General features: G+C 48.0%; 1 protein-coding gene across 1 annotated transcript in view; it reads right to left on the minus strand.

Annotated features, from left to right (window-relative positions):
• The window catches only part of LOC142260568 (uncharacterized), a 59,079-nt gene that overhangs the window by 696 nt on the left and 42,205 nt on the right, over positions 1 to 16,178 (minus strand). The window contains exons 3-4 of the mRNA XM_075331995.1: positions 14,280 to 14,503; positions 8,568 to 8,646 (exon numbers count right to left, since the gene is read on the minus strand). Coding sequence (XP_075188110.1) covers positions 8,568 to 8,646; positions 14,280 to 14,503 — 303 coding nt within the window. The remainder of the gene's footprint in view (positions 1 to 8,567; positions 8,647 to 14,279; positions 14,504 to 16,178) is intronic.

The raw sequence follows: 16,178 nt of genomic DNA on the forward strand, positions 1-16,178 counted from the left end.
TGCAGGATGGATCCGTTAATGGATTACTATTTATCGTCCATTTGTAATGGATCCGTTAAGAAAACAACAGACCCGTTACAAATGCAAGTACAACGGATGTCTAAATAGCAATCCATTAATGGATATGTTGTCCATAGACTCCCATGACAAAAAAACCCCCACACCGGATCCAGCAGAAATCAGTTTCCCAACCGGATGACTACAGGACACATGAACTTAGCCTTACAGAGATTAAGAGCCCAGGCACATCATGGCTCTGACAACACCAAAACTGTAATATGTCACCCATACGTCTGTATATCAATCATGTCTGCTCCATTGCACGCCATTTGATTGAGATTCTTCAATAAAAGTGTTGTTTCTCTTGCATACTAACTTAAAGGGGTGGTTCACCCATTTTTTTTATTTTCTGTAGAAGTTCTACTTACAATTCTAGGTATTTTCTCCATTGGCTTGTATTTCCATTTCTGGCACTGAGCGGCGCTATGCTGCACGCTCAGTGCCGGTCACATGACCCCCTGGAGCTGTGGCCGCCAGCATCCTCTGACGTCCCGGCATTTCCGGGCTCTCAAACAAGACGGGTACGTCACAGGAGGCTGCCACCACTCAGATTGAGTGACAGGGCTGTGGGCGGTAACTACCGCACGTCACAGCTCAGCATCGAGGGGAGGATCCGGAGGACGTCAGTGTGGAGCCGGCGTCCTGCAGATGGTGAGGCACGGGGCGCCAGTGTGCAGTACAGGGGGGAGTTCTTCAGCTGAATCCCCCCCTGCACGTAAGTATGTGCTCACCAGGGCCGGCGCCAGCACCCGGCAAACCCGGTCAAATGCCGGGGCCCTGAGCTGCCGGGGGGGCCCACTCGCGGTGGCAGGAGTGGCGCACCGCTACTCAGGGGGCCCCGATGGCCGCGCTGTCACCGCCCCCCGCCGAGGATCGCGCTTTCAATTGCATCGGCATCGCAGGTGCCGATACAATTGAGAGCAATGATGAGAGAGTGAGCGGCGCGCTCCCTCTCATCATTCTCCCCGCTGTGACAGCTCTGCAGAGGACCGCGGTGACGTCATCACTGCGCACCTGCTGAGAGGTCAGAGCGAGCGACAGCAATGGACGACGCGCCGAGGAGACCGGATCAGCGGGGGAACGAGGAGAAGTGAGCCGCCCCTCTAATGACACTGGGCTCCCCTGACTCACAGGCCGGCACTACACAGCGGCACTACACATAGGGGCCCGGCTGCCGCTCTGCAGAGCCGGCTGCCGGGCCCCTATGTGTAGTGCCGCTGTGTAGTGGCCGACCTGTGAGTCAGGGGAGCCCAGTGTCAGTAGAGGGGCCCCTGACCTGGAGAGGCCACCAGCCGTTTCTGAGCTGCAGGAGTGCTCCTGACCTGCTCAGAAGACGGAATACTCCATCCTGCAGGACCTGCGATGATGTCACGCCCATGTGACTGTGTGGGAGGAGACACAGGTTGCCGGGCAGAAAGCAAGAGATGCTGAATCCTGAAGGAGATTTGGACACATGACTGGTAATAAGAAAAGAGGGGACATGAGGGGAAAGGGGGCTGCAGGGTGAGGGGCATATGAGGGCTGCAGACTGTGACAGAAGGATGTGAAGGGGCGCAGAGTGTTTGAGAGGGGTAAGTTGGGGTACAGGCAGGGTGAGATGTGTGGGCAGGGTGTGTGAGATATGGGGGTGTAGTGTGTGTGATCTGGGGGGTGCAGGCTGTGTGAGATGTGGGGGTGCAGGCTGTATGGGGAGCAGGGTGTGCGAGATATGGGGGCAGGGGAGTAACTACCGCGGTCGCAGGGGTCGGAAGGACAAGAGAGGTACTTGTTTTTTTATTTTGCTGGCTGCATGATACATGGAGGTCTATGGGACTACATAATAAACATGAAGGACACCTTATACATGGACTAGGGGTGCATTATACATGGAGGAGTATGGGGCTGCATAATACAATATGATGATTTATGGCGCTACATTATAATACATATAGGACTATGGGGGCTACATTATAATATATGGAGGAATATGGAGGCTACCTTATACACGGACTATGGGTGTGCGTTATAAAACTGGAGGCCTATGTGGTGCAGTATAATATATGGAGAACTATGGGGTGAATTATAATACATGGAAGACTATGGGAAATGCATTATAATACATGGAGGACTATGGGGTGCATTATAATATATGAAGGGTTATGTGGGACCCTTTATACTATATGGAAGGCTATGTGGGGGCCATTATAGTATTTGGAGAACTATATACAAGGGGGGACAAAGATACAAGTATGGGATGGAAATGTTTTGTTCTGAGGGAAAAAGGCTCTTTTCCTCAGCACCCAGCTTTCCAATGCTCTGCTGTACATCTCTCAGCACCCAGCTTTCCCATGCTCTGCTGTACATCTCTCAGCACCCAGCTTTCCCATGCTCTGATATGGGAAAGCTGGGTGCTGAGGGAAAGATGTATAGCAGAACATGGGGAAGCTGGGTGCTGAGGACAAGATGGATATCAGAACATGGGAAAGCTGGGTACTGATAGAGGGATTTCAGATCATTGGAAACCTGGGTGCTGAGGGTAAGAGCCAAGTGTCAGCATCATTATCCTGTACCCCAAGTGTCAGTGTCATTATTCCGTACCCCAAGTGTCGGTGTACGTGGAGGGGGGCCCCGGTCCAAATTTTACACCAGGGCCCATCAAACTCTAGTTACGCCACTGAGTATTAATCACTGTATTCTACATGAGGGTGCCTACTGCTATCTGGCTCTGCACTGTGCTGTATACAGGCTGTGCTATGTTATATAGCACAGCCTGTATATAGCACAGTGCAGAGCCAGATAGCAATAGGCACCCTCATGTAGCATACAGCTTGTATATAGCCTATATACAAGCTGTATGCTACATGAGGGTGCCTATGCTATCTGGCTCTGCACTGTGCTATATACAGGCTGTGCTATATACAAGCTGTATGCTACATGAGGGTGCCTAATGCTATCTGGCTCTGCACTGTGCTGTCTGGGTCTGCACTGTACTATACAGGTCTGTGTACTACATGAGGATACCTAATGCTATCTGGCTCTGCACTGTGCTATATAGGTGCTGTGTACTATATGAGGATACCTAATGCTATCTGGCTCTGCACTGTGCTATATAGGTGCTGTGTACTCTATGAGGGTGCCTAATGCCATCTGGCTCTGCACTGTGGTATATAGGGGCTGTATACTACATGAGGGTGCCTAATGCTATCTGACTCTGTAATGTACTATATAGGGGCTCTGCACTACATGAGGGTGCTTAATGCTATCTGGCTCTGCACTGTGGTATTTAGGGGCTGTATACTACATGAGGGTGCCTAATGCTATATGTGTCTGCATTGTGCTATATGTGGGCTGTATACTACATGAAGGTGCCTAATGCTATCTAGGTCTGCATTGTGCTATATAGGGGCTGCTTAATGTTATATGGGGGCTGCATAGTGCATATGGGGACTACATAATACTATATGGAGGACAATGGGGGCTTCATAACACAATATGGGGGCTGCAAACTACTATACCCCCAGAGTTGTATGTCCCCTCCACCCAGGTGCTGTATACCCCATCAGAGCTGTATGTCCCCCTCCACCCCAGAGCTGTATACCCACAGAGCTGCATGTCACCCCACACCTCACAGCTGTTTGTCCCCCCCACCTCAGTCACTGCCCTCCACTAGAGCTGTATGCCCCCCATTGCTGTATACCCCTTTCCTCAGTAATATATATTCCCCCAGTAATGTGTTTGTCCCCAGCCTCTCTTGTGATGTATATACAGCAGTGTTAGTGTGCTCTATGTGCGGCCATGTCTGTTAGACAAGCCGGGAGGTGAGTGAGGCTGTTGCCGGCTTCCCTATATTAGAAATATATATACAGGATAAATATATAAAAATAATGTGTGTGTGTGTGTGTGTGCGCATGTATGATGTGTATCTATGTATGTCAGTGTATATGACTGTGTCTAGATTTATGTCTAGTTATGTGTTTTTGTGAATTTCTCTTTAAATAAGTATGCGTACATATGCCTGTATGTATCTGTGCATGTCTATGTATGGATGGGGCCCACTGAGACTCTTTCGCCCAGGGCCCACAAAAACCTGGAGCCGGCCCTGGTGCTCACACTCTCCACCCGCCCGCTCTGCTGCGATGTCAGGAGAGCGGCCAGTGTCGGGCAGTGTGATCATCTGCTCCTCCCAGCAGCAAGACACTGACAGGCATGTCACCGCTGTGCTCTGCCATCTGTCCTGCTGCATGGGACCAACTGTCTGCACTCTGTCACCTGCACCACAAGTCACAGAGTGGAGACAGTTGGTGACAGAGCACCTCTGCCCCCCCCCCTCTTTCCCCACTCTCTTCTCTCCCCCCACTCTCTCTCTCTTCTCCCCCCCGTCGCTCTCTTCTCCCCCCTCGCTTACTTCTCCCCCCCGCTCTCTTCTCCCCCCCCGCTCTCTCTTCTGCCCCCCTCGCTCTCTTCTCCCCCCTCGCTCTCTCTTCTCCCCCCTCGCTCTCTCTTCTCCCCCCTCGCTCTCTTCTCCCCCCTCGCTCTCTTCTCCCCCCCGCTCGCTCTCTCTTCTCCCCGCTCGCTCTCTCTTCTCCCCCCCGCTCGCTCTCTTCTCCCCCCCCCCCCGCTCGCTCTCTTCTCCCCCCCGCTCGCTCTCTTCTCCCCCCCGCTCGCTCTCTTCTCCCCCCCCGCTCGCCGCTCGCTCTCTTTTCCTCCCCCCCGCTCACTCTTTTTCCTCGCTCTCTCCTGGCATGGTCAGTACAGAAATCTCTCCATCGTGGAGGGGTGAGAGGGAGTAATAATGTCTTTTTTTTTTTTAAAACCTTTGTTGGAGATTCTTAATGGCCAGGTTAAACTTGGCCTGAAATTAAGAATCTCGGGCTTTATACCAGCTGGTAAAACATAGCTGGTATTAACCCCTTATTTCCCAGCGTGCCACCTGCCACCAGGGCCACTGGAAGAGTTGGATACAGCGCCTGAAGATGGCGCTTCTATGAAAGCGCCATTTTCTGGGGCAGCTGTGGACTGCAATTCGCAGTGGGGGGCCCAGAAAGTTTGGGCACCCTGCACTGTGGATTCCAATCCCCAGCTGCCTAGTTGTACCTGGCTGGACTCAAAAATTTGGCGAAGCCCACATCATTTTTTTTAATTATTTCATGAAAAAAAAGGGCTTCTCTATATATTTGGTTCCCAGCCGGGTACAACTAGGCAGCTGGGGGTTGGGGGCAGCCCGTAGCTGCCTGCTGTACCTGGCTAGCATACAAAAATATGGCGAAGCCCACGTCATTTTCTTAAAAACGTTTTCAGGGAAAAACCTTTATAAAAAAAAAAATGCTTCCCTGCATTTCTATTGCCAGTGAAAGTAACACCAAGCAGCGGGGGCTAGCAGCCAGTAGCTGCTTTGGTTACCCTTAGCAATAGAAAATGCAGCGGGAGCCCACAAACAATGTGATTTTTTTGTTTTTTTATTTTTAATGAATTTTTTTTTTAAAAAATCGGCATGGGCTTCGCCCATCGAGCACCAGAGCATTTTACTGCTCAATTCATCCCAAGTAATCAGATGACTCCAGTGTCGGCCGATTACTTGTTCTGTGTCCCCCTGCATCCATCGCAGCGTGTACGGGCTGTGAGGTCAGCGGAGTGGAGACAGTGACATGCTCTGCTCTGACACAGTGTGCTGCATGTCACTCTTTCTCCACTCTGGGACTTGTTGTGCAGGTGACCGGATGATACATGCCACTAACTGTCTCCACTATGGGACTTGTTGTGCAGGTGAGAGTGTATACAGTTGGTACTATGCAGCAGAAATCACAGAGTGGGGCAGTTAGTGACATGTATCATCTGGTCACCTGCACAACAAGTCCCAGAGTGGAGACAGTGACATGCTCTGCTCTGACACATAGTGTGCTGCATGTCACTATCTTTCACCACTCTGGGACTTGTTGTGCAGATGAACGGATGATACATGTCACTAACTGCCCCACTCTGAGACTTGTTCAGGTGAGAGTGTATACAGTTGGAACAATGCAGCAGAAGTCACAGAGTGGAGCAAGTTAGTGACATGTATCATCCGGTCACCTGCACAACAAGTCCCAGAGTGGATACAGTGACATGCAGCACACTATGTGTCAGAGCAGAGCATGTCACCAACTTGCTCTGCTGTGTCACCTGCGGTGCTGCATGTCACGTTTTTGCCGCGATTTGGTGCGTTTTTTGCTGCGTTTTTGCTCACTGCGTTTTTAATCAGTGCACAATGCCATTAAAGATTGTTGATGAAAAAAAAAAAAAAAAGGTCTGATGTCATTTCCTTATTTAAAATGTTCATTGTATGCAGGAGAGCAGACAGCAGCTGCAGAACTACAAGGCTCAGCATCCTCCATTCACTAGTGTATGCAGGAGAGCAGACAGCAGCTGCAGAACTACAAGGCTCAGCATCCTCCATTCACTAGTGTATGCAGGAGAGCAGACAGCAGCTGCAGAACTACAAGGCTCAGCATCCTCCATCCAGGACTGTATGCAGTTTTTTACCCAAAAAGAAAAAAAAAATGACATGGGCTTCGCCATATTTTTGTATGCTAGCCGGGTACAGCAGGCAGGTACGGGCTGCCCCCAACCCCCAGCTGCCTATTTGTACCCGGCTGGGAACCAAAAATATAGAGAAGCCCTTTTTTTTTTTAATTATTTCATGAATTTCATGAAATAATTTAAAAAAAAAATGACGTGAGCTTCGCCTAATTTTAGTGTCCAGCCGGGTGCAACTAGGCAGCTGGGGATTGGAATCCACAGTGAAGGGTGCCCAAGCTTTCTGGGCACCCCCACTGCGAATTGCAGTCCGCAGCCACCCCAGAAAATGGCGCTTTCATAGAAGCGCCATCATCTGGCGCTGTATCCAACTCTTCCAGCTGCCCTGATGCCGGGTGGCTAGCTGGGTAATAATGGAGTTAGGGCTAGCTGTATATTATCAGCTAGCCCTAAGCCCGAAATTCATGGTGTCACGCCAATATTAGACATGGCCACCATGAATTTCTAGGAATGATAAAAAAAAAAACACAACACACAGAAACATATTTTTATCAGAAATAAAACACAACACAATTAATGACTCCATCTTTATTGAAATAAAGAACCCCCCTCCGCAGTAATCCTGGGTTAGGGTCCCGCGCCGTCCAATCTGGATCCAATATCATCTGATCGGTTTGCTGGAAGGCAAAGCGATCAGATGATGTGTCAGGTTAAACTACGTGGATCACATCACACATCAGCTGATTGTATAAAAGCCGATTATACAATCAGCTGATGCATCAGTGGAAAACATAAATAAATAAATAAATAAATACTCACTTATGTGCTGATTACCGGCAGCTCCTGCAGCGATCGGATGAGAGTCTGATCCTGTCCCATCACTGCAGGAGCTGCCGGTAATCAGCTGATGAAGTCCCCTGACGGCAGGATCAGCTGATAGCCGGCCGGGCGCGAAAAAGCCGGCGACACCACGAGAATCGATCAGCTGATGCGTCAGGTGACTGCATCAGGTGATCCACCGCCAGTTCCTGCAAGCTTCGTACGTGCCCCGGGGAGACTGCACACAGCCAGAGCGGCGGTACTGAGACAGGGGCTGGAAGCAGGCATGGCACCGGGACCCTGCAGACAGGTGAGTATGACATACACACACACACATACTCACACACACACTGTATATACACACACACACTGTATATACACACACACTGTATATACGCACACACTGTATATAGGCACACACACTATATATACGCGCACACATACACATACACTGTATATACACACACATACTCACACACACACTGTATATACACACACACACTGTATATACGCACACACACTGTATATACACACTGTATATACACACACACTGTATATACACACACTGTATATACGCACACACACTATATACGCACACACACTGTATATACGCACACACACTGTATATACGCATACACACTGTATATACGCATACACACACACACTGTATATACGCATACACACACTGTATATACGCATACACACACTGTATATACGCGCACACATACACATACACTGTATATACACGCGCACACACTTTCTTCCCCTGGCTGTGTAGAGCTGCTGCTGTCTGTATGATTGATCTCAGTGCATCCACTGGGAAGAGGCAGGGAGGAGGCTTTGGTCGGAGAGCAGAGTGGGTGTATTAGACACAATGGGTGTGTTAGATAAGCTAGACACCGCCCTAGAGCCACAAAGAATTCTGGGACTTGTAGGAACTGAACACAGGAAGTCAGAGGAGAGATTAACCCCATCAGAGCTGGAGCCAGCAATGAGCATGTGCTGCTAGTGCACAATAAAAGGTAATTTTGCTAAAAAAACATAATAGATGTGTTGAGGGGCACATATTAGCAAGATTTATCAGAAAAAAAAAATCAGTTTTGGTAACTGGACAACTTCTTTAATAATGTGATTCTATACAATGACGCCACATGGCGGTACATATAACACATAAATGAGGCGATTTAAACACTCACTAGTTTTTTTCTGTTGCCAAAAACCAACAGCGTCTTTGTATAGTTCTTTTACTGATTTCTTGGCCACAGCTGCAGAGTTCTGTAAAGACATAGACAACATCCCAAATGTGATTCTATTTTTCCCAAAAAAATCATTAAATAAGTTAATTTTTTTTAAAGCAAGTGAAAACTTCAAGCTTTTCATGCAGATACCACTTCAGGAATAAACAGATTTTTTTTTTGTTTTTAAATCCTGAAGAATTTGGTTACCGTTTTGTTAATGTTTCCTGAAGCAACTTTTAACGTTTCTTGTTGCTACTCTATATAAATGTTTTGGAGGGGGTGTTTTTTTTTACTTTATAAACAATAATACATGCATTTTTTTCTGCAAAAAAAAATGCTAAAACAAGAAAAATCTCCAGGCATTTTCCAAGCATTTTTAAAGGGAACCGGTCACCAGTTTTTCAGCCTATAAGCTGCGGCCACCACCACCGGGCTCTTATATACAGTATTCTAACATATAAGAACGCAGGCCGCTGTGTAGAACATAAACACTTTATAATACTCACCTAATGGTCACGCTGCGGTGGATTTGGTTCAGATGGGCATCTCCGTTGTCCGGTGCCTCCTCTTTCAGCTATCTTTATTGTCCTTCTTCTGTCGCCGGGGTGCATGACGCGTCATACGTCATCCACACTTGCCGGCATTGAGGTCCTGCACAGGCGCACTTTGATCTGCCCTAAGCAGGGCAGATCAAAGTATTGCAGTGCGCCTGCGCGGGACCGGCGAGTGTGTATTACGTAGGATGCGTCATGCACAGAAGCTTCAGAAGGAGGACGAAGATGGCCGAAAGAGGAGGCGCCGGCACAAGACAACAGAGACGCCCATCTGACCCAAATCCACCGTAGCGCGACTGTTAGGTGAGTATTCTAAAGTGTTTTTTATGTTCTACACAGCGGCCTGGGCTCTTATATACAGCATGTTAGAATGCTGTATATAACAGCCCGGTGTTGGTGGCCATAGTTTATAGGCCGAAAAACTGGTGACAGGTTCCCTTTAAGCCTTCTTATTGACTTTTATTGTAACATTTGGAGCGTCTTCCTAGCGGAAAAAGCCCGAAGAATGGTCTGCTCACTTCTTTTACCCACTTTTTTTGAAAAAAGTTAAAAGACCCACAAAAGCCTGAACTTATAAAAAGCAAGTCACTTTTACATCAAAAAGAATAGGAAGATTGGAGGGTTTTTTTTAAGGCAATTTTCTGAGATAATCTGATCAAAACATGGTTTAAAAAAAAAAAAAATGCTAACATACCCTTATGTATACAGATTTACAAATACATATGTTTTACCTGCCTAAGAGGACTAAACCACTAAGGTTTGGTTAGTAAGTGTACTAATAGGGCCCGATTCTCAAAGTTTTCATGCCTACTGGTGTAAAGTTTTAAAAAGTTGTCATGTTTTGGCAAAAAAATTTGCAGCTTTTGGAGTTCTCATCTCACACTATTTTTCTTCAGCTAGAAACAAAGTGAATAGAGCCGGGGCATGACAACAAGCCGTGGAGTTTGCTACACCACAAAACTAACGCTAGCAGGGAGTGGGGTAGGATTTGGGGAAAGGCGTACACAAAGGTTCGCGCCACTTCTCTGACTGTCCTGATCCAGGAAGAGGCATGCCCCTCAACAAGACCGGGCTGAACAACGCTGGTCTATTACTCTTGAATCAGGCCTATAGTTCCTAATCAAACTTACAATTCTGCAAGAAAGAATGATTCTAGGAAAGCTGCAGAGCAAACAATAGGGTCTTATCTAAAGGGGCCTTTACACACTGAGACTTTCAGCGATCCCAACCTGATAGGGATCGCTGGTAAGAGGTCACACAGTCAGACACTCCAGCGATCCCACCAGCAACCTGACCTGGCAGGGATCACTGGAGCATCGCTACACGGGTTGCTAGTGAGCTGTCACCAGCAACCAGTGACCAGCCCCCAGTCAGCAGCGACGCACTGAAGCGATGCTGCGCTTGGTAACTAAGGTAAATATCGGGTAACCAACCCGATATTTACCTTGGTTACCAGCGCACGGAGATACACGTGCAGAGAGCAGCGCACACTGCTTAGCGCTGGCTCCCTGCTCTCCTAGCTACAGGAGACATCGGGTTAATTACCCGATGTGTGCTGCAGCTACATGTGCACAGAGCAGGAGCCGCGCACACTGCTTAGCGCTGCTCCCTGCTCTCCTAGCTACAGTACACATGGGGTTAATTACCCGATGTGTGCTGTAGCTACACGTGCAGAGAGCAGGGAGCAGCGCACACTGCTTAGCGCTGGCTGCCTGCTCTCCTAGTTACAGCACACATGGGGTTAATTGCCCGATGTGTGCTGTAGCTACATGTGCACAGAGCAGGAGCCGGCACTGACAGTGAGAGCGGCGGAGGCTGGTAACAAAGGTAAATATCGGGTAACCAAGGACAGGGCTTCTTGGTTACCCGATGTTTACCGTGGTTACCAGTGTCCGCAGAAGCCGGCTCCTGCTGCCTGCACATTTAAGTCCCCTTTACACACTGAGACTTTCTAGCGATCATGCTGCACAGCGGGAAACAAAGGACCAAAGAATGGTCCTGAACGATTTGTAGCGATCAGCAACTTCACAGCAGGGGCCAGGTCGCTGATGTGTTTCACACACTGCAATGTCGCTGGGGAGGTCGCTATTACGTCACAAAACCGGTGACGTTACAGCGATGTCGTTTGCGATGTTGCAGTGTGTAAAGCCACCTTAAGGAGACAGGGAAGAATAAACAGGATTTGCTCTCCTTGTGAGGTTGTCAACACTGATGAGATCTGGATGGTATGGCAGCTGTTGCAAGGACCATTTGGTTAACGTAAGTTCACATACTGCGTTTTTTTGACGCTGCGTTTTTTGCCGCAAAAAACGCACAAACATGCACCCGCGGCAAAAAAACGCAGAAAAAAAAAAAAAAAAAAGCATGTGTTTTTAGGCTAAGTTCACACACTGCATTTTTTTGACGCTGCGTTTTTGGCCGCTAAAAATGCACAAAAATGCACCGGCGTCAAAAAAACGCGTTTTTGGCTGCGTTTTACTACGTTTTTGATCTCTGCGTTTTTCTGCGTTTTTCCAATGCATTGCATGGGGGGAAACGCAGAAAAACGCAGGAAAGAATTGACATGTCCATTTTTTTTTTAAGCTCAAAAACGCAGCTTAAAAAAAAAAAAAAAAGTGTGCGGACAGCAAGATTGAAAACTCAGACTTTGCTGGGGAAGCAAAGTCATGCAGTTTTGAGGCCAAAAACGTGCAAAAACGCCGCAAAAAACGCACTGTGCGCACATAGCCTTACCACGTTTTAGTGCATTTTTTGCTGCGTTTTTGCTCACTGCATTTTTATGGGGGTTTTTTTTATGAGTGAACATTGCCATTAAAGATTGTTGAAAAAAAAAAATGTCTGATGTAATTTCTTTCTTCAATATCTTCTTCATTCTCCACTAGTGTATGCAGGAGAGCAGACAGCTGCAGAACAACAAAGCTCAGCATGCTCCATCCAGGACTGTATGCTGGAGGGAGAGACAGGAGGAGCAGAACTACAAGGCTCAGTATACTCCATCCACCAGTGTATGCAGGAGAGCAGAAAGCAGCTGCAGAACTACAAGGCTCAGCATGCTCCATCCAGGACTGCATTCTGGAGGGAGAGGCAGGGGGAGCAGAACTATAAGGCTCAGCATACTCCATCCACTAGTGTATGCAGGAAAGCAGACAGCAGCTGCAGAACTACAAGGCTCAGCATGCTCCATCCACTAGTGTATGCAGGAGAGCAGACAGCAGCTGCAGAACTACAAGGCTCAGCATCCTCCATCCAATACTGTATGAAGGAGTTTTTTGCCTTAAAAAAAAATGACGTGTGCTTCGCCATATTTTTGTATGCTAGCCAAGTACAGCAGGCAGGTATGGGCTGCCACCAACCCCCAGCTGCCTATTTGTACCTGGCTGGGAACCAAAAATATAGGGAAGCCTTTTTTTTTTTTTCTTTCAATTATTTCATGAAATAATTTTAAAAAAGAAATGACGTGGGCTTCGCCCAATTTTTGAGTCCAGCCAGGTACAACTAGGCAGCTGGGGATTGGAATCCGCAGTACAGGGTGCCCAAGTTTTATGGGCACCCCCGCTGCGAATTGCAGTCCGCAGCCGCCCCAGAAAATGGCGCTTTCATAGAAGCGCCATCTTCTGGCACTGTATCCAACTCTTCCAGCTGCCCTTATGCCGGGTTGCTCACTGGGTAATAATGGGGTTAGGGCTAGCTGTATATTATCAACTGGCCCTAAGCCGTAAATTCATGGTGTCACGCCAATATTAGACATGGCCACCATGAATTTCTAGTAAAGATAAAAAAAACGACAGAAAAATATTTTTATTAGAAATAAAACACAAACACAATTAGGGACTCCCATCTTTATTGAAATAAAGAAGACCCCCCCCTCCGCAGTAATCCTGGGTCAGGGTCCCGCGATGTCCAATCCAGATCCAATATCATCTGATCAGTTTGCTGGAAGGCAAAGCGATCAGATGATGTGTCAGGTTCAAGGATGTGAATCACATCACACATCAGCTGATTGTATAAACACCATTTAAACAATCAGCTGATGCATCAGTAGGAAAAAAAAACAAAAAACTACACACCTCTGTGCTGACTCCCGTCCGATCGCTGCAGGACCCGGCGGTAATCAGCTGATGAAGTCTCCTGACCGCATCAGCTGTTTGTTTGAAAGCCGGCCGGGTGGTAAAAAGCCGGCCTCACCGCGAGACTTATACTTATACTCAGGTGACCGCATCAGCTGATCACCGCCAGGTCCTGCAGCTATCAGACGTGCCCGGGAGTCTGCACACAGCCGGAGCAAGGGTGGCAGTACCGGGAGAGGAGCTGGGAGCAGACATGTCGGGAGTCTGCAGACAGGTGAATCTGCCATTTTTTTTTTCTATCGTTCACTTTTGATTTCGCAGCTCCTTCCACCTCCGGTGGCGGTGTTGGGAGGATTCACGCTTCTGTGTTTACCAACAGAAGAAATCCTCTTCCTGTACATGTCACTGTACTACCCACCCCTTGCGTTTATAGCTGCGTTTTTAGTCATAGAAACGCACTAAAACGCAGCTATATTTGCGTTTTTCATTGCGTTTTTAAACATCTCATTGAATTCAATGGGAGGAAAACAGTGAAAAGCGCAAACAAAATTGACGTGCTGCGTTTTTGTGGGCACCACAAAAATGCAGCTAAAAAACCTCAGACTTTGCTGGTGAAGCAAAGTCATACAGTGTTCTGAACAAAAACGCACTCGAAAAACGGGCAAAACCGCCGAGAAAAATGCACTGTGTGCACATAGCCTTACATGGTGAAATCCTGATGAAGAAGTTGGATTACTTTCAAAAGCGTCGAATAAACGGCCCATAAACTGCATCTGTGTACTTGGATCCCTTCCTGCAGGAGCGCAGATTAAACTACTTTTTTTCCTCAATATCCCTTAATTGTGAAAGAATCACAGGTATGAATCTGTAGAATTTAAATGAATAAAACAGGGGCACGATACCCATTACCAACGCTTGGAAGCTGGGAGATATGTATAGACGTGATGTCACCAACCTCACTCAGCTCCCAATACAAAACCAAATTACCTCTTTAACCAATGACCCTGCAATCAATGGTATAAGCATATTATTATTTTTTTTTTACTCACATGGTTATTAAATTGGATAGATGCCATTTTTTCCTTTATCTTGCAGTTTATATTCAGAATCTTCCCATATTTCTTAAAGAAATCCTCCATGATGTTTTTTTTATTAAATTTATTAGGCAAATTCCTAATAAAAAAAGTGGTCATCTCACTGGGGGAGACTGGAACAGTGTGTTGAGCACCAGCAGAACGTTCTCCTTTGCTAGCCACAGAGCTTGAGGGGATAGCTGTTAAAAAAAAAAACAAAAAAAAAAAAACTTTACAAAAGAAGGAGACAGATATATAAGGACACAGACAAATAAGGCTATGTGCCCACGGGGACAGTGTCCTGCGGATATATCCGCAGGACATTCCGCAGGTGCTCCCAGGAAACAGCACCACAACTTTTGTCTGTTTCCATGCTGCGGAATGTCGTGCGGATATAGTGCGGGCATTCTGCATTGAGGATACAGTACCATGGCTTCGGCACTGCATCCTCAATGCAGAACAAGTGCTGCAGTGATTAGGGGAGTTCATACTTACCTCCATCACGCAGCACCTCGCTTTCCGACAGCCGGGTCACTCTCTGAGCGTCTGCAGAAGAAGGTGGGCGGGCCTGAACTAGCTCCGGCTGTCACATGACCGGAGCTTGTGCAGGCTCCGCCCACCTCTTCCTTCCTGTACCTGGATTCACCGCGCTCCTGTACACCGGACGGAGAAAGTGACTCCGGTGAGGCAGGTAAGTATATGGGACCCTGCGGAGAAATCCGCAACAATTGACATGCTGCAGATTTTTCCGCACGGAAATCCGCACGATTTCCGCTGCGGAAAAATCCGCAGCGTGGGCACAGCATTTCCCAAATGCCATAGAAATGGCTGGGGAGTAGCTATGCTGCAGATTTCTGGAAAATCCGCGGCTTTTCCGCGAGAAATCCGCGGCAAAATCCGCGCATTTTCCGCAGTGTGGGCACATAGCCTAAGGGTTTTCCCATTCTAAAATGGTGTGTGTATAGGTTTACTCTAGGAGAAAAATAAGATCAAAGTTAGTAACCCTCCGTAGGTGCAGCTTTCTGATGCTTTCCCCACTCTGCGGTAGTGACATCACAGGGCTCAGTTTGATTGGGAGCAGAAATTGGTCTTACAATTGGTTGAGTTTTTGATGGAGAATCGGCATCGGTCACCTTGGCCTGAGGAGTAACGTTATCTGATTTTTTAAAGGGGACCTGTCAGCAGAAATTTCGACTAAAACCTAACAGATTCCCCCTCTGCAGCTCCTGGGCTGCATTCTAGAAAGGTCCCTGTTATTATAGTGCCCCCTTTCTGACCCAAAAAAAAGGAGTTTATATCGAGGTACCTTTTTGGCTTCTGAATCTCTAAATGTGTCACGGGGGCGGGCTGCCTGATGGCCGTTATTCTGCCCCCTGTTCCTGTATGCCGCCCCCATCGCCGATTTCTATACTTCTGGACGCCGCCCACTGCTCCAGCCATCCCCGCGCATGCCCAGTGCTCATCTCTCATGGATGAGCACTGTGCCCAGCGTCACCGCTGGTGACGTGCACGCAGGGTTTAGATTATGGGCGGTGCTGTGATGTTAATTACCAAGCAACCGCCCATAATCGCGGGACCGCGCATTCCCCCTCGGCCTGCTTCTTTCTGCGCAAGCGCGCTGCAGCTGAACTCCTCCTGATCGGTGTAGTCACTGCTCCGCGCTCCTCCCATCTATTTCCTGCCTCAGGGCAAGATGGGAAGGAGGTGACGTGAGTTCAGCTTCAGCGCGCTTGCGCAGAAAGCAGGCCGAGGGGGAATGCGCGGTCCCGCGATTATGGGCGGTTGCTTGGTAATTAACATCACAGCACCGCCCATAATCTAAACCCTGCGTGCACGTCACCAGCGGTGACGCTGGGCACAGTGCTCATCCATGAG

The sequence above is a fragment of the Anomaloglossus baeobatrachus genome, unplaced genomic scaffold, assembly GCF_048569485.1.
Source record: "Anomaloglossus baeobatrachus isolate aAnoBae1 unplaced genomic scaffold, aAnoBae1.hap1 Scaffold_133, whole genome shotgun sequence".
Taxonomy (NCBI): Eukaryota; Metazoa; Chordata; class Amphibia; order Anura; family Aromobatidae; genus Anomaloglossus; species Anomaloglossus baeobatrachus.